The sequence below is a fragment of the Protopterus annectens genome, chromosome 16.part0, assembly GCF_019279795.1.
Source record: "Protopterus annectens isolate FY-2018-M chromosome 16.part0, PAN1.0, whole genome shotgun sequence".
Taxonomy (NCBI): Eukaryota; Metazoa; Chordata; order Ceratodontiformes; family Protopteridae; genus Protopterus; species Protopterus annectens.
In genome coordinates, this window is record NC_056750.1 from 449,765,990 (window position 1) to 449,791,020 (window position 25,031).

A 25,031-nucleotide genomic window follows, 5' to 3' on the forward strand; every position below is an offset into this window, starting at 1 on the left:
CATACTCCCTAGGCCAACATCAGATGTTCCACGTACCTAGCAATGACAACCAGCTTTTATACTGGCCAGATGTTCTGATAGCAAGCGAAGGATAACCCAAGAGTTTGGAGTACTGCAACATGGAAGAGGACGGAATCTATGGTTATGGTAAGATTTTACACAACTATTTCATGGGGGGGGGGCTTTCCCCCTGTAGTGTAAAGTTTTACTTTTTTTTTTTTTTTTTTTTTAATGGTGATTAAGACTTTCTCATTCAGTCTTTTTTTGGCGGACAGAGGGGTTAGCCCTTGTCAAGTGCCAACATTTTAATAAGGTTCTGGCAAACACTGCATTGAGAGACCTGTTACCTATTCTGAGGATGTAGTCTTAGTGCAGGCCTGAAGAGCTGAGTATAGACGACCAATCCTGTGTAAAGACTTTCCACTGTTTTTCAGACTCTCATATGTTGGTAGTTTGCCAGAGTTGTGCAGACTGTACCAAAGTCACCAAAAGAGGCCACACAAGAGCGTGGTTGACAATGTCCTGCAGGTATCAGAGCAGTCCTTTTCTGGGGAAGGCCTTCTCTTAAAGAAGGTTCATAAGAGCCAGCGTAAGGCGGTTGTGAGAGCGACTACTCATGATGCCAGGGAGAGGAAGATTACCCTGTCAGCATCACACAGGCTAGAGGATGTTAGACAACTTATCAAACTCTTAACACTGCTGTTATAATTACCAACCATCGTTTGTCTTACAGATGCAGCTGCAGAAGTAGTCACTAGCAGACCCCCGGTACACTTAATTCACCTTTCTTAACGCCAGACCACTGACCGTAGGCCGTGATGGTTTTTCAGTAGGAAGTGATAGGCATATTAGGAATTTGAGGCATTTTTCATGCATCCTGAGGTGCTCTCTAGAATGCAGTGTGATAAAAGACATCCCATTCCAGAAGGCAGGTTCCTATTCAGAGTTAAGTCCAGGGCATTGGGCACTGAGCATAAGGGTTTGTAATGCCAAACAGTTGTAGGTAGTACTCCATTGTCTACTTAAATTGACCGGGTCATGTGGAAGATAACCAGCCAAATCACAGGCACGAACACTACCTCATTCTCTGAGGATCAGGTAGAGGACTTGCCATATACAGCCAAGATTCTTGCATGATGTCCCCTGTGATAAAAGGGCGAGGATCATTCAAAGTGGGAGATGAAAAACTGAGTGTAAAAAAAGCCCTTGGACAGGGGGCCACTGCTTCTATTTTTAAGCTCAGTACCATCACATTAGCTCCCCTACAAATGGATTTGTAACCTCCTGCGTCCGTGTTTATACATGTTCTTAGGGTCCCAACAGCCGTCACAGTTCATGTATAAGAACATGGTGAGACTGCACTAATTTACTTGTAGGTGCACAGGTGCAGTGATTCTGTCCCTAATACCTTACCAGTTAGCAAAACAAATTTAGATTTACTAAGATGTATACTTCCATTACTTTTCCATTCAAGTCTTAAATTGCCAAACACACACAATATACCCAAGTGTTGTATTAAAACCGCAGACTTGCAAGTTCATGATGTAATTCCCAGATCCTGATGCTTGTTCAGCTCTGCCAAGGAATGGGGAAGAATTTGAGTGACCGTGGCAACATATGAATAACCATGGTAATTGATGGGTGGATGGCATTCTCCGGGGTGACTGCCACGTGCTCCATTATTTGGCGCTCTGCCTTGCTCAGGGTTCAGGTATTTGTCTAAGGTTAACTGTTGTCCCCCTTTATACATTGCTCGACAAAGTATCCTGGGACATTTTTGTTTTAAAAAAAATGGAGGAAAACAGTCACACAGTAAAATAGCTTGTTCCCCATTTTTTTTCTCCAGTATAGTATTAGCTGTTCCTCCAAAGACTGACCCATTTTTTCAGATACCAACAAGAGCTAGCAGACCAAGGCTAAAGTTTGAAATGAAGCAGACTTTGGGCAAGAAAAGGGCAAATTGGAAACTGGCAGGAAGTGGATTGCCCACTCCTGAGTAGCCGTAGCTGAATCTTTCACTTCTTGCAGCAACAGGACAGCTTTAAGGCAGGTTAAGCCACTTTGGCTGACCTTAAGGAATAACCATGGGCATCTCTATGGGTTTTGAACATCATTCAGAGGGCTGCAGCCCAGAATTACTTTCCCACCCCTATTGCAGACATGTCATCAGAACAGCCAATTTATTTTGCTCTGGTACCGTATTTTTCTAACTGATAGGAGACCGAGGAGAAGACTGTAGACAGGAATAGCTTTTTACTCCTTACTAGTTCCTTAAAAACATTGGAGGCTAATTGTTGGAGCTGTCAAGGCTCAGCTTCTGATCTTCCCAAAAAAGAGATTGAACACATTGCAGTCACTCATGTTGCTTGTCCCAAGAGCCTTTATAATCATGTTGGAGTTGAAGGATACTTGTATGACCTAGTTCCTAAGGACCACAGAAGGTTCCTGTGGTTCAACATGGTTGCTGAGTTTACCAGTTTTACTCCCTTGTTACTTTGAGCTGTCTGCTGTGTACAGGATATGTACAAATTGTTTAACCTCAGGAGTAGCCTTCCTAAGGATGAGTGGAGTCAACCTCTGTCAAAATCTGCAGGTCCAAGCAAAGGAGCATATAGTAGACTTGGCTGCTGTGGATTGCCTTAAACATACAGTGAATATAAAAAGTTTACACACTTCTGTTAAAATGCCAGCTTTTTCTGATATAAAGAGACCACAGTAAATCATTTCAAAACTTTTCTCACCTTTAATGTGACTTGTAACCTGTACAATTCAATTGAAAAGCCAGGAAACCATAAGTAAAAGCAAAACATGCAAGTATTCTTGCAGCTGATGACCTAATGAGGGCTTCCTTAGAAGCTGTTTTGCTCCCAGATTCCTGTAAAACACTCCTACAGATGGGTATGGAGGCTGAATACCTTATTGTAGTAACATGGATTCCCTTATGCCCTCCCTCTAACTCCTTCAATACCACAGGCAGCAGAGATGTGCAGGGAGCAGTAGAGATATGCAGGAATAATCCTCAAGTGCTGTTCTGGTCCAGGCAGCACTGGTTTTCATTGGTGGCCTAGGTAACCAAACTGCCATTGTACCTTATTCAGAATGAAACCCCTTGTCTCACAGATGTGGAACCGTGGTACATCCAGGTTATCAACCTGACTTCCCTTCTAGTTGGGAAGATCTGAGTCTTCATTTCTCGGGGCATGTAAACCATTCTACAAATCCTTTTGAAAGCGGCCCATAAGCTTAATACAAGGTGTTTAAAGTGGAAATTGCTTCAAAAGGACAAAGGACTTTCTCATTGCAAATATGTCCCTTGCTTTTCATTACTTTGAAGTCTTTGCTACTTGATATGTCTGCTGTTTGGGATTTTTGCCTGCAGCTATGCTGACTATGGCTTGACTCAGAGCTGTACCGTCCCCTAAGGCTTCAACTGGGTACCTCCTATTACCAAGCAAGGATGCTAGTAGTACAAGGGGGAGCATTGGCGAGCACCATCTTAAGATATTTCTTGCCTTGTTTGTTTAACCATGTATGCTACCAGCATAGTCAGTCCATCAGTTTGTCTTCTTTGAGCTAGATAACTACACCATAAGTGTTTGCTTTTGTGTTTTTTTTGTTAGCTCTATTTGCTAAATGTTTGATTCCTATCTTGGTAAAATGCAAAATTATATTTGAAAAACAAATCCCCATAAAGAATTTGCCAAAGGTGTTCTATCTTGACTTGGAGCATGGCATGGATGACTGTCGACACTGTGCTGACTTCACACACAGGACAATTAGGAAGAGAGCAGAATCTCCCCAGAAGTTTGCAGTGAGCCAAGGAACATGTTCCTGGTTCCAAGCCACTGTGACCACTTTCCAGGTGGTCTCCAACCTAAAGACACTCGACAAAAAAATAAAGGATGAAGTGCTGGGGGATAAAAGATGTTCCATTGAGTGCATCCAGTGACTTTGTATGCACCTTGGAGTCTGTCTTGGCTGAGGCCTTTTGTGAGACCAGTCTGCAGACATGCAGATGTGGTACCATCACTGCTGCAAATGTTTTCTGAATAGGGAAGCTGGTCATGCCTTATGATATCAATATGGTTTCAGTGTTGAAAGCACGTGTGCACTGTACCAAAGGGGGAAGGGCAGTATTCACATAGTATTTGCTTGAAATCATGTTCCTGTGGGCTGGATCGAGGTCTTGCTGCCTGCCCACAACTCAAGGTGATGTCTGAAGCCACAAAATACAAAGCACAGGAGACTAGTGCTAGCCAACTTGCCTATGCCTAGGTCATTAAGTGCTGTGGTCCCTTCCACTTTCCAGGCTTCTTCCCTGCAACTATTCCAGGTGGCTTGGGATTTCACGTTTTTAAATCTAAGCTGCCAGTTCTGGAAACATCCAAGGTGTCTGGGACCCTTTCCAAAAAGAGAAGGGTGAAACCTGCTGTGGATTCAAGTACCCCTGTCTATGAAGCAGATGAACTCGTTTATGCGAGTCAGATTTCTTCTGTTCCAACCTGTAAATCTGAATGGGTTTTATCTTTGTATTTCCATAACAGGGTGTTTTTTCCTTTAGGAACACGCTTCATAAGATAGTTACAGTGGTTGGCATAGAGCTTCCTGTTTATAACCCCCCTACTCAGACTTTATTTGCTCTTGGACTTAAGCCAAGCAGTTGCAGGAGTATTAACACTATTATTTCTAAGCAAGAGTTACTGATGGTTGACTTTGGGTTGGGTGCACTTTTAGTTTGCATATGTCATGATAGTCCACTGACCTACAGCATGTGTACCTCTGAATTCTGGGCTCAGTGTTGAATTTTGTTTGAAAATGAGTCCATTAACTGATTAACCAAGAAGAACCCCCTCTCAGTAGGGCAGCTTAAATGATCTCTTGCCTTGTAAGAGGTCATGTATATAGTTGTAACTTAAGTTTTAAAGTAAGTTGAGTTGGGTGGTCTTTGTGGTTTTATATATTTATAATCAAAGGTAAACTTAAATTTGTGTTTACACACACATGCAAACGTGTATACTCCCCTGTACCTACTGGATAATCCCCCATGTGGTGGGAAATCCCTAGGTCAACTGGGATGACATTCATAGCTGCTTGTGTCCTTGACAGCATCCTGGCTTAGGGCCTTTTTTGCTATGAATGGCCTAACCTCTTTCCTGGTGATGTGTACATTATCAGTCCTGGGACTGCCAATACTCTTGTCACATGTGCTGTCCTTTTGCACCAAGGGCTGTACTCACCACCTTGGGTAGGGTAGTCATGCTCACTTCCTGCACTGGCTTTCCTTATCCTGACATGCTTCCTGTCTCTAGTGCAGCACCATAATCTGGTCAGGGCCAAGTCGGGGGGGGGGGGGGGGGCATGCCTGTCCTTTTACCTTTACTGTAGAGCACGTAAACTAATGATTTTATTCTGGTCACCTGGTGTGTGGTAAATGCTTTACCCCTGTACTGCACTGACATACAGTTTTCAACTTTATAAGTAGAATTGTACTGCTGGATGTGTTCGTGTGGCTACCATGGCCACGTAGTTTGTGTGTGTAAGTGTACTCTAGTTGATCTACTTTGTTGGTGTTTAAAAATGGTGCCAAAATCCATTTGGGGATCAGTGAAAGGCAAATGTCTTTACTCCCAAGTATTTATAGATTTGTCCAATTAGGTAGGTAATCCCTTGCTTGGTGGTGTGGGTCACATATTGGTATGTTGAAGTGTGATTGCCAGAATGGATGTTGCAATAGAATGCACAATCTGTGTTTAAAGGAAAAAAAATGTTGGGGGTTTTACATTTTTATGCATAGAAAATTGCATTGTAAGCAACAACTGACCTTTTTCAACTAAATTTATGTTGAAAGATGAGATCATTTGTGTGACATACCCCCCCCCCCCCCCCCCCCCGTTAGTGTCACTTTTGTATGAAGTTTAGTGAATGCATGATGTGAATTTGAGGCATCATTCCATTACTCTCTGGGTTGTATTGATGTAGTGGATGTTAGCCTTTTTAGGCACTAATGGTTGTCACATTCCTGTATTGGCTGACCTATGTAAAGTTGACCAAATGCTTCAGGAGGGCTCAGACATTCCTGAGCAAGCATTTGCCATTGTGGTGAAAAGCAAATACATATTTCAGGAAGACTGATCTTTTTTGTATACATAAAGCAAAATATAAAATAGCAATTGAAATTGATTAGCAGAACATGCCTTTCAGAGGAGTGTCAGTGAAGTCCTATTTATAAGTGAATTGTGATAATTAGTACTTTATCACATTTTATGTAGTGAAATTACCTTTGCTGGTAAGACAGTTTATAGTATTTGCTGATGATTCTGTGCAGTTTGCTAATGAAATGTACACGTGTTCAGAGTAAGATGCAACAAAAGTCAGGCTTTCAGACCATCAAACCACGACATTTCAAGCATGTTGAATGTACAGTTAGTGAGGCAGTAGTGGCACTTCCATAATTGGTTTTATTTGCTTGTGTAGTTTATCCGATTTTACGTCCTTACTTTAATGTTGCTCATAACCTGCAATTTAAATTAATTTTTTTACTTGTGTAACGTTCTATTCATAGAACTTGCTTTCCAGATTTTTTAAACACCTTTATTGAATTACTTGACAAATTTCGATTTATCTAAAGGTAATCAAACCATATTAAGTTTAGATTTATAAACATACATGTATATACTGTACAATAAAATCAAACCAGTTCCTGCAGTCTCTTAAACCTCATTCCTTTAAAAACGTTTTTCTGCATGGATTGTTCCAACAATTTCCCTTTTTCTATGTAATTTTAAAGGGACTAGTACCTGTTTTAGTGCTTTCCAGATTTTTTATCAGAAGTGTAGATGCTGTAATTGTATCCTTTCAAGAGTGAATATTTTCTTGTCTTGGACAGGAGTATCAACATCTTCGTCACCTGTGAAAAGGCCGTGTGATAATGATTCCGAAGATGAATCTAGCAAAAAACTGAAACCAGACTGGAAAAAAAGTAAGGACTTTTAAGTTGCTTTTTATCGTTCTGAAGCTGATGTAGTTGGTCAGCCTTAGTAGGTATTCTGTATTGACATTATTGCAGAGTGACCATCTAGTACAGAAAGCGCATTTGAGTACAACACATCTTTCTGCTGTAAAATTTCTTTCCTGCTAATGACTTCTCAAACAAAACCTTATTTTATTCGAAACCTCAGTTTACTTACTGGAGTTGTCTTATGTTTCCTCTCTCTCATATTTTATTCCTTGTACACTGAAGTGTTCCTCATGCTAACAATTTCTTTTCTGAATTTGGTTTGTATCTCTTTTTTTTTCATAGATTCTATTTCCAAACTTACTTCCTCTTAAATAATCAACCAACTACTTCCACTTCTCCTCACCCAGCTCCCCCTCCATCTTCTTTCTCTGATCCCCCACCCTCTCAACCCCCAGCCTTCCACATTAAAATGATTCCTACTTCCACCATAAAAAACTCCTACAGAAACTAAAACCATGCACCAATGCCCCTGATAACATTCCCTCATACTTCCTCAGCATAGCTGCTGAAGCCATTGCTCTTCCTATCAGTATCCTAATCAACCGTTCCATCCAAGAAGGCAATGTTCCCCAAATTTGGAAAAAAGCTTACATCATTCCTCCCCAGAAAGGTGGAACTAATACTAATATCACCAACTTCCGTCCCATCGCCATCCTCTCCCATTTCAAAAATCCTAGAGAAATGTATCTATCTTTAACTCCTTCCCCATCTCTTAGATAACCTATTAACTCCTACCCAACATGGATTCAGACCCCATCACAGTACCATGACAGCCCTCCTATCCTTCCTAGAAACTGTGAATAAAGCTAGAGATTCTGGCCTCACTGTTTCTACCATCCTACTCGATCTTTCTAAAGCCTTTGACACTATCTGTCATAACTTGTTACTAAACTATCTAAACTAAACCTTACATTATCATCCCTTACTTGGTTTACCAGCTGTCTCTAATAGGCAACAAGCTGTCAAGTGGAAGAAAGCCACCTCCTCCTTTCTCAACATCCCCACAGGTGTCACACAAGGTTCTATACTGGGCCCCCTCCTCTTCAATATTTTCATTAATGACTTTTTCCACACTATCCCTCTTGCAAACATTATTCAATATGCAGATTCCACAATTATCTGTGCTGCCTCATCCATCCCAACCCTTTTAAAACTTACTCAAGATGCCTTCTCCACTGAACAGTGGATGAAAGACAACCATCTAGCACTTAATGCTGCTAAAACTAAACTAATGATATTTACTCCCTCTAAAACTAATAACTTTGACAGGAATTTATTCTCCATCACCAGCCAAAATAACACACCTCTTGAGCTGGTATCTGAAACCAAACTTACTAGGAGTCCAAGTCGATGACCAGCTTAATTTCAACTCCCATCTGCTACTAAACATAAAAAAAACTCATCAAAAACTCGGCATGCTCTACCGACATAATCGGTTCCTCACCTCAACTACAAAACGTACTCTTTCTACCACATTTCTCCTTCCCTCCCTTCTCTATGGTGCCCCTCTTCTAACAAACCTACAATCATCTCTCAAAACCAAACTGTCCTCTTGCTACAATAAAATAGCCAGATTTGCCACCAGCAACAAATCCTCAACCCATCACTGTGTACCTCTTCACAAACTCAACTGGCTAGAACTTCCCAACTACCTTTCCTACACTCAGCTTACCTATGTTCATAAACTCATTCCAACCATACCTCTGTCCCTCCCTCTCAACTACCTTTTAAAATGCACCACACCCAAAGACTTCTAAGATAAAACAATCAAAACCTTATTGAGGTTTACAGACCCCTCCGCACCCCAGGACAAAACCTCCTGTCCTCCTCACTAGCATGCTTATGGAACTCCCTACCCCCCTCCATTCGTACAACCACTAGCCTCCCATACTTTAAAAAACTACTTCATTCTCATCTAACGTCAACATGGCAATGCTCCTGCTCCCATCCCCCATAACCTACTCTCCACTCTTCTTCTCTTCCCCTTCTTACAAATCCCAGATAGTGAATTCAAGCTTGCTTGTAGTATATAATTTCCTTACTTATACCCAGCAATCTCTTAGCCTACTGCATCTAACTACCTATCCCTATAATTCCTTACTTATTCCTAAATTCCTTACTACCTATCCCACTAGTAATAAAAAAAAAAAAAAAAAAATTCTACTTTAAATACTATTACATTTATTACTTTTGATTAAAATATATTTGACCTGATTATAACCTGAAATTGTATAATGTTTCTCTCTGTAATCTTCATGTAATCTATGTGTGGAACTTAATCTTTGTATAATCTGTATGCGGAGCTTTTCTCCCTAGGACTCCATTGAAAACTGGTTCCTTGGGCCCAATGGACTATCCTGGTTAAACAACTGCAAATAAAGCATAGAATGGTTGTCTACTGTTAATACATATTGAGCTTTATAGCTTTGCCTTAAGCATTTTGACTTTAATATTTCTGGAATGTTTTTCTCGGGGAAACTAATATTTCATCCCAAGATTATGAATTAGCTGTAGGCAGATGTCTGCACATACAACAGATCATAATTTTGGCTGTCCCCAAAGTAGAGCTGATCTCTTCCCTACACTGTGAATGTCAGTATGACGCCAGGTAGTAAAGGGAGAGAAACCTGCATCATTTTTCCCTGCATTAGATACCAATGTGAGGTTTTATCTTGCCCTTGTAACAGGTATATTGTATTCTACTGATGTCCTCTTGCAGCATTCTAAACCTGCGGGATTCTCTGCTTGAGGTGACACAAACGTCTGGCCTATATACAAATGCTTAGCCTTGCTGCTGCACGGTGCATGGGATGTCACGTGCCGTAAACCATGGGCCATAAATGTAACGTCCGCATGCACAGACCTCAGAACTTCTCTGCCACCAGTTGAACGTCTGCTCAATCATTCTGCTCCCCACCAAAGCAGTCTAAAAAGTTAAGTACCCCGTTGGGAACCTTTACCTTTTTCTCAAGTTCTGGTTGCTGTCATTTGCTTAATTGTTAGCAGATTCCTTTCATGTCATCTAGAAAGGGAAATTGTAAGTGTGGACGTCAAATCCCACACACTCTCAACCTCTCTGTTTTGCATAGGGCCTTCCCACCACTATAAATCCTGCTCAATTTGCCAGTTTGTTCAAAGACCCTATACAGCCATCTAACAGCCCTTTCTCTTTTTTTTTATAGAGAACCAACATCTAAAAAGACTAGCTTTGGGTATGGAAATGACACCCGATGTGTTGGCCAAACTGCCTAAGAAAAAGGCCAAAGTTTCATGGCCTGTGACTCTTGATTTGGACATCTTGCCAACTGCTGATTTAGGGGCTGAGGTACATCTGGCGTCTGTGACTATGGCAGGTTCCATTTTGGACGCCACTCTAGTTTCTCTGACCGGCACGTCCACTGGGGTTATTCTGACATCAATTTCCGATGGGAGGGGCAGGTTTGCCTGGACACCCTTTGCCAGCTTCCATTTCTGAGGAGTATCCCTCTATTCCTCCCATTTCATTGGATCCTAGGCCTCCTACTTAGTCTGGACGTAGAACACCCTCACTCAAAATAAGCAAAAAACTGAGCACTTGTCTGATTCTTCTGAAGGTGTCCCAGTTTGGCAAATATTTTCACAATCCCTTTTCCAAGCCTTCATGGCCCTCAGGCCTGCTACTTCACAGACCCCATCTGCTCTACCAGACTTGAGTCCCAGACCTGCATCCTTGGTCCCCTCTCCTCAAACTCCAGAAGAGGAATTTTCCTCCATCTTCTGAGTCCCTCTCTGACTTCTCAGCTAGCCTCCCCGTAGGATACTGCTCACCAGAAGAGGGCTCCCTAGAAGGTGACTCCTCACCAGAAGACGTTAAGTTTGGGGAAACAACCAAAATGAACGAGTATTTCAAGTGGGATTCCACCCAAATGACAGAGGTTCAAAAAAGATATGAGCTTTTCCATATGGAATCTCAGTCTCCCTCAGCCATCCTGCCAGTCTTCCCTGCATACTTTGTGGTTGCCTTTGCCGCATCTCCAAAGCTCCTGATTCTCTGCCACCTGCACCCAAGAGACCAGACAGGCTGTATAAAGTACCGGACAACTGTAAATTCCTCATTAATCCCCACCTTGGCAGATCCTACTTGAGTTGTCGCACCAGATAAGCAGTCCAGACAGATCCCCTCTTTGCTTTCATCAGTAAGGACAGCAAAATGGACAGGTTAGGAAAGAAAATTTACATCTATTCTCCCTTGGCCTTCAGAGGCATCAACTATCAAACTCGTATGATGACATGTGCTCTGGTTCTTATTTCCCAGGCCTTAAACCAACTTAATGCTGCTCCTGATTCCTCGAACAAGGCACAGGTGGCCTCTATCCTTTCTTTAGCTGCTCATGTTTCGAGGCACTCCATAAAATACAGCTATGATGCTGCAGAAGCATCGTCTAGGTCAGCTGCCTCTGCTTCTGTTCTTTGGTGGTATTCCTGGCTTAGGTAACAAACTCTGCCTGATGATTCTAAGAGCAAAGTCATGGATGCTCCACTTGAGACTTTTCTTTTTGGTAAAGAGTCAGCAGAGCTTTTTAAAGCTCTGAAAGAGAAAAGCAAGGAGTTGCAGGACCTCAACCATCTTTAAGTGCCAAAATTTCAGTGAAACTACCCTGCCAAGCCCAATTTTGTCAGGAAGGCCTCCGCACCACTCTGTTCGAAGCAAAGGAAAGATGCCAGGACATCATCCTCTGCCAGACATACCTTTCCCCAGTCTACTCCTAGACCCTTTCCTGACGGGCCCAACAATGTGTGATTCTCACTCCTACCAACAATCTTCCCCTTTCTGCCCACCACCATCTCCCCCCCCCCCCCACCCCCCGTGACAACATATCACGTCAGACAGCTTGATCTTGTCAATAGTGGAAAAAGGGTATTTCATGACTTGGAAAGAAAAATCCACTAAAGGTGTCCCACATCCCCCAAAGGACCAAAGTATTTCTTCGTGGATTTCCAAAACTATTACCTTCAGCTACTTTTTCCATGGCAAGCACCTTCCCTGCACTGTGAGGGCCCACTCTACCAGGGCTATGGCCTCCTCAGGGGCATTTTTTAAAGGTTTAGATAGTGCCACTATCCTAGAGGAGGCCACATTGTCTTCGGTCCACACTTTCACTAAACACTACAAGTTGGACTGCATCTCCAAGACTAGTGCAGGTTTTGCTAAAGCAGTCCTGCATGGTTTCCTAAAAGGTTGTTCTGCCACCACCCATAGTGAGCTTTGGTACTCTCATGTTTAGAGTACTGCAACATGAGAATAGAAGGACATAGAATAGTTGTGTAAAATCTTACCATAACCATAATGTCCTCTTCCATGTTGCGGTATTTCTATCCCTCAAGCCACTCCAAGGCATTTCCTTCATATTCAGGCATCTTTCCATATCTGGAAGACATCCTAATCAGCTTTCCTTGGACTATTTGAGTGGAGCATTCAGTTCTGAGTTTATGCGTGCGAACGTCACATTTATGGACCATGGTTTATGGTACCTACGTGTGACGTCGCATGCACCATGCAGTGGCCAGGCTAAGCTTTCGTATATAGGCTAGATGTTTGGGTCTCCTGAGGTAGGAGGATCCCTCATGTTTAGAATTCTGCAACATGGAAGAGGATGACATCTATGGTTATGGTAAGATTCTGCACAACTAATTTTTTGCTATTAAGTTCTTGCCTTTAGTATATTGTCAGTCTTCCTCCCTGGAAGTATTGTGCACTTCTAAAGAACAGTGCTTTATAGAGTCCGATATGTCTGGGCTTTATCTAGCACCAGAAGTTTGACTGAGGCCAAGGGCTGTCCATGTCTTCATGTGAACTGCTTTCTGGTTGTCCAAACCAGTGTAGATGTAAGCGTCTTTAAAATGTTGAAACAGTATAACATGCAGTACTACCTGGTTTTGACAGTTCAGAGCTGCAGAACATCAATCATATTCTGGATTCAGTCAACTCCAGTCCAAGGCTAAGTGAAAAAAAAAAAACATTTCTTTGAAGGGGCAGCCCCCCCCCCCCCCAACCCTGCTTCTTAAATATACTAAGTATGAAGTCACATTGAAGTAAAATCCCACAAGACTGCTCAATCTGGATTCTTCCTACACAAGACCTGGACATGTATTCGTCTTGCATTTGGTCAGTCAGTGGTGCAGTACTTCTAAAACTAGTGACCAGCATAACATTGTGTGCTGGGTGTTTTGAAGGCTTAAATGACATGATTAGCCTTGGCAAAGTGCAACTTTGCTGTTGACACCCTGTTGTCTTTTGGCTTTTCCCGGTTAGGGGTCGCCATAGCGGAACTCCGGTCCACTAATGATTGGCAGATTTTCACGAACACTGAGGTATCAGCTTGACATTCAACCTTCACCGAAGGCACGCCCATTTACGCATGTGTTTCAAACGCCCACCCAACTGTGGGGAGGACATGCAAACTCCATACAGAAGGCACTCGCTGCACTCCAGCCGAGAATCGAACGGGAGAACCTCTTGCTGTGAGGCAACAACGCTATCGCACCACAGCGGATGTTTTGCTGTTGACACCCTGATATGCTTAATGTGCATCACTTTGACACCCTGATATGCTTAATGTGCATCACTTTTGCAGTCTCAGTTGAATTTCAGAATTGAGCAGTCTTTTAGCATGGATGGGCTGACATCTGTTTAACATCATATGCCTAGTATATAGGTGGTGTTTGCCTGTGCCATCCTTAGCTTTCTGGCTAATTTGATCACGAGTGTACCACACTCTGACATTGGCCTAGAGATATGGCTAAAAGTGACTAGATAAATGCACCTTTATGGAACTTTTTTATTCACTGTATCACAATGTTTTTTCCTTTAGAATTTGGTGATGTTCTTCCTGTTTCACTGTTTCAGTCATTACATTTGGGTAATCTGCTGACAGGTTGCCCTCAGATGGCCTGAATAACAAAGTCTTGCGTCCTGCATTGGTTGCCGTCTCCTCTTCCATGACGTCAGGGGTATAAAACATGCAGCCAACGCCATTTTAATCAGTCTTTCTTGCTGCACGGTGCCCTAAGCAGAAGCAGTTCGCAAGTGCCGATCGGCCAACTCCTGAAATTTTTGTTTTAGAGTTTCAGAACCGAAGTCTTCAAACTAAAGCCAAGTACCCCTTTGGGGAAACTTTTTCTTGTTCCTTACCGATGTCAGTAAAAGTTAATAATTGTATTACTTGTGGGAAGCAAATACCTCATAAGGATTTTCATTTATACAGTATTCCTTGCCTAGGCCCTGATCACAACATGCCTTGCTGTCGGTTTTGTACTAAATTTAACCAATGCACTGATTATCGTGCATACAGCTGCAGTCATAACAGATGGGTTTTCCTGCCGTCAGGCGGGTCCTCGGTCAGCCGAATTCCAAGGTCTAGGTCCGGTGTCGGTTGTAGACGCTTCCTGCCTGAAGTCAGTGCGACAGGGGTACAAAAGAACCAGCCGACGCCATTTTCTTCAGTCTTTCTTGCCACGCGGTGCCCGAAGCAGTTCGCAAGTGCCGGTCGGCCAGCTCCTGGGATTACGAATATTTTTCAACTGAAGTCTTTTTGACAGCTAAGTACCCCGTTGGGGAAACTTTTCTTGCCTCTGACCGATGTCAGACAAAGTTAATAATTGTATTTCATGTGGGAAGCAAATACCGCGTAAGGATTTTCATTCCCTCTGCATTCCTTGCTTAGGCCCAGACCGCAACGTCTCTGCCTGTAGTTTTTGTGCTACATTCAACAGACGCACACTATTAAGCATTGGGCGGAGTTCACCCAACACTATTTTGGCAAAAAAATTAATTACATTAGGTCGGATACTCAGACTCCAGTTTTGAGTAAAAGACGCAAAGATAAGGACTGACATACAAGGTCCACGGCTTCTACCGACACCACGCCAAAGCAGACTACAGGTGGTCCGGTTCTCAGTGAGGCGCCTACGCAGCCCCTGACTACCGACGACACTTCATTGGCGGTGTCTACTGTGCCCGAGGTTGCAGGCTCTAAGGCCCACACCCCGACTACAGATACCGAAGCCACTCATGGCGGTGAAACTCAGAGTTTAGACAGGTCTGCCACCTCTCAAGGTGTCTTCAGGCCTTCCTCTTCTTTTTTCCATCAAGGCTTTCACTAAGTCTAAAGCAGCCATGCATACTAAAAGACTAGCTCCACAGGGCCCTTCTCAAGGCCCCATGCCTAAAAAGCAGATGCTCAAAATGGCTGAGGATTTGATTACTCTTATCAAGGGTTCTCAAACCCCCCAAATGGCCCAGAGTGGAGGAAGAATCAGCCTCCTCGGATCAGGCCTCCATTATTTCAGAACATTCTGATGACCAGGAACATTCATACTCCCCTTTTGAAGATTCTGATGCAGAGGAGTCCATTCCCTCCATCCCCCCCCCCTGAGGATTACTCTTTTGGGGAAACCTTGCATACCTTGAGGGAACACTTCCACTGGGAAGGCCAAGAGTACTCTGACTCCAAGAAAAGGCTTAAGGATTTTCTCTTGCTCCCTCAGCACAGGCCTGTGGCTATACCTCCTGTCTTAGACATTCTAGACTGTGTATTCGGAGGCCTGCCTTAACCCAGACTCTTTACCTCCGGCCCCAGTCAAGCCCAACGGGTATTACCGGGTTCCTGACTCACACCAATTTCTATACAAAAGCCATGCGGCTGACCCAGAAACTGTCTCACAAGGTTCCAAGGGAATTAAGGCCTCCACTGCTAAAAATCCATTACCTTCAGAAAGATTCCAGAGCTTTAGAAAGGTGGGGGGGGGGGAAGGTATACACCTCTGCCACCTTAACCATGAGGGCATTAAATTGTCAGTTCCATATGTTAAAGTACCAACAGCTTTTGTTATCACGGTTGAGAAGCAAAATGTCACAACCTGAACAACCAGACTTGAAGGAGTTGCAGGATTTGATACATAGTGCAGAACAAGTGGGTAAACATACCTTGCAATGTGGTTTTGATGCTTTAGAGGCCTCATGTAGAGCTGCTGTTACAGGATCAGTCATATGTAGACATGCCTGGCTCAAAGAGCAAATCTTACCAGATCATGTCAAAGCTAAATTACTAGATGCCCCTCTGCAAAAAGATGTATTGTTTGGTGTTAAAGCTGAGGAGGTATTAAGGAAAATGGAGGAAAAGGCAAAATCAGTGCAAACAGTGAAAGATTTCCTACATGTACAACCTCCACGTTTCAGTAGAAATTGGCCTTCCAAAAATTGGTCCTTTCCAGCCACGGACAGACCCCAAAGAGGTAGATACAGGCGCCCGAGGGGCAGAGGGCAATCTCAAGGATCGTTTAGAGGCAGACAATGGCAAGCACCTACACAAAGGGGTGGTGAGGATAGTTCACAGCCATTCAGAAAGCAGTCCCAATGACTTTCCCCTTTGCATGCCAAGCAAGACTCAAATGGCAGCACCTTTAGGTGGAAAACTGGCATTATTTTCAAAAAGTTGGCATATTGTCACAAAAGACAAATGGATCCTGGACATTATAGACAGAGGCTACAGATTCCACTTTCACACTCTTCCAAAAATGAGGCATGCCAAACCTGCCACACAATCAAAGGGCAGAGGCACAAAAACAAGTTTCAGATCTCATTGACATGAAAGCTATTCAAGAGGTACCTGTACAAGAACAGGGTCAAGGATTTTACTCCAGACTATTCCTGGTACCAAGGAAGGGAAAAGATTGGAGACCTATTTTGGACCTATCCATCCTAAACACATTTTTACTCGTGCCAAAATTCAAGATGCTTCTTCCCATGCTGGGCAAGGAGTCTTGGCTGGTAACATTGGACCTCAAGGAGGCATACCTGCATGTCCCAATCGGACAAGATTGCAGAAGATACCTCAGATTTCTTGCAGGTTCAACCCATTATCAATTCTCTGTATTGCCCTTTGGCTTATCTACTGCGCCCAGAGTGTTCACGAAATGCCTGGCATCAGTAATTGCCTACTGCAGACTTCAAGGGATACAAATATACCCATATTTGGACGATTGCCTGATCCAAGCGGACAGCAAGCACATACTTCTGAAACATCTGGCTTTTGTAATAATGTTGTTGAATTCTCTGGGATACACGGTCAACAAAAAGAAATCAAGGCTAATAACCTCTCAAACAATAATTTTCCTGGGTGCCAACTTGGACACAAACACCCAGATGGCCTACCTCACGCCAGAGAAACCGGGGCAACTAACTCAATACTTCAGAAAACTAGCAAATTTCACCAGGCTGACTGCAAGGAAAATCCTACAGGCTCTGGGATTCATGGCATCTTGCATCCTACTAATCCCATGTGCAAAGCTGCATATGAGGAAACTTCAGTGGTACCTGAAAAACCTATGGTCTCAACACAGCCACAGTTTGGAAACATTAATACTGATTCCATGTCTTCAAAAGGAATTACTGTGGTGGGCTCAAGCATGCCAAAGAAACACAGTTCTCCCATTCTGCAAGCCTCAAGCAAATAAAGTCATCACAGCAGACGACTCAGACTATGCCTGGGGGGCGCACATGACAAAGCAGTGCATTCAGGGCAAATGGTCCCAAAAAGAAAAGCACCTACACATCAATCAAAAGGAAATGCTAGCCGTAATGCATGCTATTATAGCTTTCAAAAACCTTCTGCATCCAGGTCAGCTATTGATAAGGACAGACAACACCACAGTAATGTGGTACATAGGGAGGAACCCGTTCATACCCCCTATGCAGGCTGGCCATGTCTCTTTGGAACATGGCTCTGGAATTACAAATCGAACTTCAAGCACAGTACTTGCCAAGCAAGGAAAACACGCTGGCAGACAACCTAAGCAGAAATGACAGATCCACACGAATGGAAGTTGCATCCTCAAGTTTTTACAGAGATAATTCAAGCATGGGGAAGGCCAGACCTAGATCTCTCTGCCTCCCACAGAAATCACCAATTGGCAAAATTCTGCTCAAGGACCTTTCATCCACAGGCCTGGAGAGTGGACACACTTTCAGTTGGACAACAATGAGAGTTTGCCTTTCCAACTCTTCCTCTGCTGCCCAAAATTCTATTAAAAACCAGAGCAGACAGACCAAAGATGATTCTCATTGCTCCAGACTGGCCAAGACAACACGGGTACCCACTCCTGAGGAGCCTGACGCATTCCCCACCATGGATACTACCTCTAATGCCTCTTCTGACTCAGCACAACTTCAAAACTCTTCAGTCAGCTGAAAACACTCAATCTGGCGGCATGGAAGATTCCTTAATTTCACAACAGACCCTACTCTCCAAGGAGGTGCAGGATGTCATTTTGGAGGCCAGAAGGCCTTCTACTAGAAAAGCTTACTCCACAAAATGTATACGGTTTTGCGCCTGGAATGAGAAAAAGGGTCAGAATCCTGGAAAACTGAATTTACCTCAAATATTACAGTATCTAGCTGAGCTGCTAAGCAGTGGACTTTCATTCTCCTCCTCCAAAATCCATGCCTCAGCCATTTCTGCAGAATACAACACTGATCCTCCTCTATTCTCTCACCCCCTCTTAAGACAGTTCCTCAGAGGGGCTAAGAATATAAAACCCCCAAGGAAACGACCAGTACCTGCTTGGGACCTCAGTTTCATTCTAAAAAAACTGACCTTGCCTCCTTTTGAGCCAGCTGCCTCAACAGAACTGCAATATTTGTCCTGGAAAACAGCCTTCCTTCTGGCTATCACCTCAGCTCGCAGGGTGTCGGAACTACAAGCCCTCATGGCTGTGCAGCCTTTCATCATTTTCCATCAGGACAGTTTCCTTACGAACCAATCCGTCCTTTATGCCAAAGGTAGTATCCAGGGTAGCTTTGAATCAGGCTATCCACTTACCTACCTTTTACCCTAATCCTCAAAACAAAGGGGAGAGACTACTACATTCCTTGGACATCCACAGACAGCTGCGTTACTATTTGGACAGAACAAAGCCTTTCAGAAAATCAGAGCAACTCTTGTGTCCTATGCTACAGGAGCTCAAGGGGAAGCCAATTTCCAAACAGACAATCTCAAAATGGATAGCCCACTGCATACGCTTTTGTTACTCTTTTCATGGTAAAACTGTACCTGCAGGCATCAGATCTCACTCCACAAGGGCCACAGCTACCTCTGCAGCTTTCCTCAGGGGGGTTCCTACCAAGGATATTTTGGAAGCAGCCACTTGGAGTTCTGTACATACCTTCTCCAAGCACTATCACCTACCATTATACTCCAAATCTAGAGCAGGCTTTGCCACTGCAGTCTTGCAGCGCATCCTGGCTCCTCCTAGTTCCACCTAGTGCCTACCACCCCTTTTTTAGCTTTGGGATTCTACCCATCTGTTATGACTGCAGCTGTATGCACGATTAACATAGTACAGTTTTGTACCTACCATAAATGTAGATGTTCGAGTGCTAATACGGCTGCAGTCCAGGTTTCCCTCCCTCCTTCCCCACTTGGGACAGGCCTAATGGCTAACTCCTCCTCATACAACTTGATTGGGGTATTCATTTATGGTGTATTTGCTTGCAACTACTGTTTTTTGATTATATTGCATTGCATTATTACAAATTTATGTATTGCCTTCCTTCTGGGGGCCCCTGACATCTGGGGCAAGAAAAACTGAAGAAAATGGCGTTGGCTGGTTCTTTTGTACCCCTGTCGCACTGACGTCAGGGAGGAAGCGACAAAAACAGACGCCGGACCTAGACTTTGGAATTCGGCCGACCGAGGACCCGCCTGACAGCAGGAAAACCCATCTGTTATGACTGCAGCTGTATTAGCGCACTAACATCTACATTTATGGTAGGTACAAAACTGTACTTTAAGCATCGGTATATTTTTGCTTCTAAATACTTTGGTTCAAGATTTAGCTATACTGAAATGTCACCGGTTAGCAATCCGACTATTGGAATTCACAAAACGCAAGGAAAAAGACAGTTTAGGTCCACAACAGAAGAAGCTTCTAAGCCAGTCGCCGGTACTCAGTGAGGTGCTTTCGCAGCCCCTGATGCCTGCTACATTTGAGTCGCAGGCCTTTACTGAGACCCATTCAGAGTCCGGTATGCCGCGAGATTCTACAAGTATTGAACCCGTGGATGTGTCTCCCTTGGATGGGTCCGGAGCCGCTGAGCAGGCACCGGCTTCTGAGGGTGTTTTCAGGCCTCAACCTTTGTATATTAAACAGACGCCATCAAAAATAAGGCCAAAACCTAATTCTGTGTCTAATAAACCGATGCATGAGCCATGTGCTCAGGCCCCTATGCCTAAAAAACAAATTATCAAAATGGCTGAGGATTTAATTACCTTGATCAGGGGTTCCCAACCCCCCCTGCTAAGAGGCCTAGGCAAGGTACTGATTATGAATCTTCAGATCAGGTTTCCATTTCTTCTGATCCGGAATTTTCTAGTCCACCTTATGAGGACTCTGACGCAGAGGACTCCATCCCTTCTGCTTCTCCTCCTGAGGATTTCTCTTTCGGAGAGACTGCATACCTTAAGGGAACATTTTCGTTGGGAGAGTTGGGACTTTTCAGAATCCAAGAGGCTTAGGGATTTTCTTCTTCCTCAGCATAGGCCTGTGGCTTTACCTCCTGTTTTAGACATTGATGTTTTTTCAGAATCCAGCATGGCTCCCGATTCCCTGCCTCTGGCTCCTAGTAAGCCAGACAGATAGAGTTCCTGACTCCCACAAATTTCTTTTCAAAAATCCTGCTGCTGACCCTGAAACTATATTTCTCAGTGTCGCAAGGGTGTTAAGGCTTCTACAGCCAAAAATCCTACCCCTTCAGAAAGAAACTCCAGGGCGCTGGATAGATGGGATAAGAAGGTTTATACATCTGCAACCCTGGCAGTCAGGGCTTTAAACCGCCAACTTCATATGCTTAAATATCAACAGCATGTCATGGTCTTACTAAAACAGAAAATGATGTTGGTTTCTGATTGTGTGGAAAATAGTGTTATAGGATTTATTGCTTTCAGCTGAACAAGTCAGAAAGCATACTTTGCTATGTGGTTTTGATTCCTTGGAGGCCTCTTGCAGGGCCGCCATAACTGGATCTGTGATAAGGCATGCTTGGCTCAAGGAGCAAAAATCTGCCTGGTCATGTTAAAGCTAAATTGTTGGGTGCTCCTTTACAGCAGGACAGTCTGTTTGGTAATAAGGCAGAAGAGGTTTTAAAAAAGATGGAAGACTAAGCTAAATCTATGCAAACTGTAAAAGATTTCTTGCAAGTGCAGCCACCCAGGTTCAGTAGGCACTGGCCTACTTAAGAATTGGTCCTTTCCAGTGTCCAGCAGAGCCGCTCAGGTCAAACCCAGACTCTCCAAAGGCTCCAGGTTTCAGTCAGGTTTCAGAAACAAGGATCTTATAGGGCCAAACAATGGGGTGCCTCCACCTCCAAATCAGGAGGTAGCAAAGCACACCACCCTACGGTAAACAGTCTCCATGACTTTCCTTTACCATTTCCAAGCACTTATCTTTTGGCAGCCCCTTTGGGGGGGGACTAGCACTTCATGCTCAAAATTGACATCTAACTACCCAGGACAAGTGGGACTTAAATATAGTATCCCAGGGATACAGATTTAATTTCCACACGTTGCCAATTCCCAATGGATGGCCATATCTGCCCCCAAATCAGTGGGCAGAGGCCCAATCATGTCCCTCATGGATATGGGGGCTATTCATCCAATACCAGAAAAGGAAAAAGGGCAAGGTTTTTATTCAAGACTTTTCCTGGTACCCAGAAAAGACAAATCATGGCGTCCAATTCTGGACTTATCCATTCTAAACACTTTCCTGGACATTCCAAAATTCAATATGCTGACTCTGCAATAGCTACTGTCTATGCTAGGCAAGGATGCCTGGTTGGTAACTCTAGACTTCAGAAGCATACCTGCATATCCCAATCAGGGAATCTTGCAGAAGATACCTCCGCTTCAAAGCAGGCTATTTGAATTACCAATTCTCTGCACTGCCCTTTGACTTCTCTACTGCACCCAGGGTCTTCACAAAGTGCCTGTCACCAGTAATTGCGTTTTGCAGACAAACATTCAAATTTACCAATATCTGGATGATTGTCTCAGGCAGAGGACAAGGATGCTCCAACATCTGGCGTTTGTAAAAAGGCTAACATGCCTAGGGTACACCATAAACAAAAATAAATCACAACTGGTACCCTCTCAAATTACATTCCTGGGTGCAAGCTTGAATACAACTGCCCAGATGGCGTACCTCACGCCAGACAAATTCAGTTAACATACTTCAAACAAGTTGCAACAAAAACCCAGCTATCTGCAAGACAAATTCTGCAGGCTTTGGGGTTCATGACATCCTGCATTCTACTAATTCCATATGCAAGACTGCATATGAGGAAACTTCAATGGTACCTAAAAAAATTTATGGAGTCAACATTGTCAGTCTGGAAACAATGATTTCTCTCATTCCCTGCCTGCAACAGGAGTTCCATTGGTGGGCAGAGGCATGTCACCAAAACAAGGGACTTGTCATTCACTCCCACCCTTTGCCACCCAAACCCTGACTACAGACTCATCAGACTATGCTTGGGGGGCCCATCTGGCAGGGAGATGCATTCAGGGCGAATGGAGGCCAAATCAAATGCATCTGCATATCAACCAGAAAGAATTGCTAGCTGTTCAGAATACTGACAGCCTTCAAGGACTTGCTTCATCCAGGACAACTACTGATAAAGACCAACACCACAGTTATGTGGTACATAAACAAGCAGGAGGGGGGGTACACATTCCTACCCCCTTTGCAGACTAGCCATGGCCTTGTGGAACACAGCCTTGACTTACCAAATACATCTTCAAGCTCAATTCCTGCCAGGAAAGCAAAATACTCTGGCAGACGACCTAAGCAGAAATCTTATGAGCCCACATGAATGGAAAATGGAAACTGGATCCACAAATCTTCAGCATGTTGACAAGAAAATGGGGGATCCCAGACATAGATCTTTGCCTCTCCCCAAAACTATCAGTTTGGACAAATTCTGCACAAAAACTCATCACAAAAAAGCTTGGAAAGTGGATACTCCATCCTTCAGCTGGAAAAACCTATCCGTTTATGCCTTTCCTTCTCTGCCTCTGCTCTCAAAGGTCTTATTAAAAGTCAGACAGGAAAAACCAAAAATGATTCTGATTGCTCCGGACTGGCCTCGCCAACACTGGTACCTGCTTCTAAGGAATGTCACACCTTCCTCCGTGGTACTTTCCTCACACTTCATCTATTGTCTCAGCAGAACTATCAAATTCTGCACACTCTGCTCCAAACTCTGAATCTTGTAGCATGGCTAATCAACTAATTTCACCAATCACATCTCTCAGTAAACCTTTGATGGGTGTCATTTTGGAGGCTAGAATGCCTAGTACTAGAAAATCTTATGCTGATAAATGGAAGAGATTGTGCTTGGAACCAAGCAAAAGGAATAAACACAGCAATGCCCAATATTCCTCAGATCTTGCAATATTTAACTGAGGTGCTTCACAAGGGCCTATCTTTTTTTCTATAAAAATCAATGCCTCTGCCATCTTAGATCATTACAACACAGAGCCTCTTTTTTCTCATCCCCTGCTAAAGCAGTACCTCACAGGGGCCAAAAATTTAAGAACTACTGCAGACGTAAAATTTCTTTCTTGGAAGACTCCTTTCTTTTAGCAGTCACTTCAGCTAGAAGGGTTTCAGAACTACAGGCTCTCATGGCAGTGGAGCCTTTAATTACCTTTTACTCTGACAGGGTGGCCGTCGGGACCAATCATTCTTTTATGCCTAAGGTAATATCCAGTGAGGCTCTTGACCAGACCATTCACCTGCCAACTTTTTTTTCCCAAATCCGCAGAACAAGGGGGAGCGAATTCTGCATTCATTCGATGTACACAGACAACTAAGATTCTACTTAAACAAAATCTCTAAGAAAGTCTGAGCAACTACTGGTGACATTTGCTGCAGGAACAGAGGGGAAGGCTATATCAAAGCAGACCATTTCAAAATGGATAAGCCATTGTATTAGTTTCTGCTACATGCACCATGGTAAACCTGTGCCCAAGAGCTCAGATCCCATTCCACCAGGGCTGCTTCTACTTCTGCAGCCTTTCTCAGAGGGGTTCCTACCAGAGACATTTTTGAAGCTGCTACTTGGAGCTCAGTTCATACGTTCACAAAACATAAGATGTAATGTGATCCTATCTCATCTACATTCTCTACAGATGGGTTTGGAGCCGATCCTCGGCTCCAACTCGGCACGCTATACATTAGAACGAAGTCTCATATTGGCTGAGTTACCTCATATCCCAGGATGCACCACTACTGCTTCCCCAGATCTCGTTTGCCGCTTCTACAGCATAGACGTGGTCTCGGACTTGGCTGAGCTAAGTGCCTCTTGGTGATTATTTTTCTGTCAGACTTCGCTAAAACTTACCCAAAAGCTGTTTTAACAGCTACTTACTGTTGTGTGACTGTGTACTTTAAAAATTTTGTGGAAAAATTGTATTTTTTTTTTTACAGTAAACGGGCGATCCCGTTTAAGTTAGAGGGGCCTTGCCCTAGCCCACGCGCCTTAGAACTGTTAAACAGCTACTTATTCTGTGACTGTGTAGTTGAAAATTGTGGTAAAATTGTATTATTTTTGTTGGTGGTAAGTGATCCCGTTTAAGTTAGAGGGTCCTTGCCCTAGCCTACGTGTTTAGTTTTCTCTTTGAAGTTCAGTGTCGAAGCAGATAGCCATGTCGAAAGAACATAGGCTATCAGGATTTAAAAAATGTTCTAAATGCAATTATAAAATGTCCATTACGGACGACCATTCTCTGTGTATACTGTTTGGGGCCGAAGCACCTCCAGGAATCCTGTAGTGTTTGCCACACTTTTTCCTCTCGCATGCTCAGAGAGGAAAAATAAGTTGATTTTGAAAGGGCTTATTACCCCTTCCTTTGAGGAAGCCCCATCTTCCCCGTCGAGGAAGAAAAAATCTTCGGTCCGACCAGCCTGTCTGATCCGG

General features: G+C 43.6%; 1 protein-coding gene across 1 annotated transcript in view; it reads left to right on the forward strand.

Moving 5' to 3' along the window:
• Positions 1-25,031, forward strand: part of LOC122790608 — a 1,229,598-nt gene that overhangs the window by 693,782 nt on the left and 510,785 nt on the right. Inside the window, exon 11 of the mRNA XM_044058134.1 lies at positions 6,887-6,979. Within this exon, the coding sequence (XP_043914069.1) occupies positions 6,887-6,979 (93 nt within the window). The remainder of the gene's footprint in view (positions 1-6,886; positions 6,980-25,031) is intronic.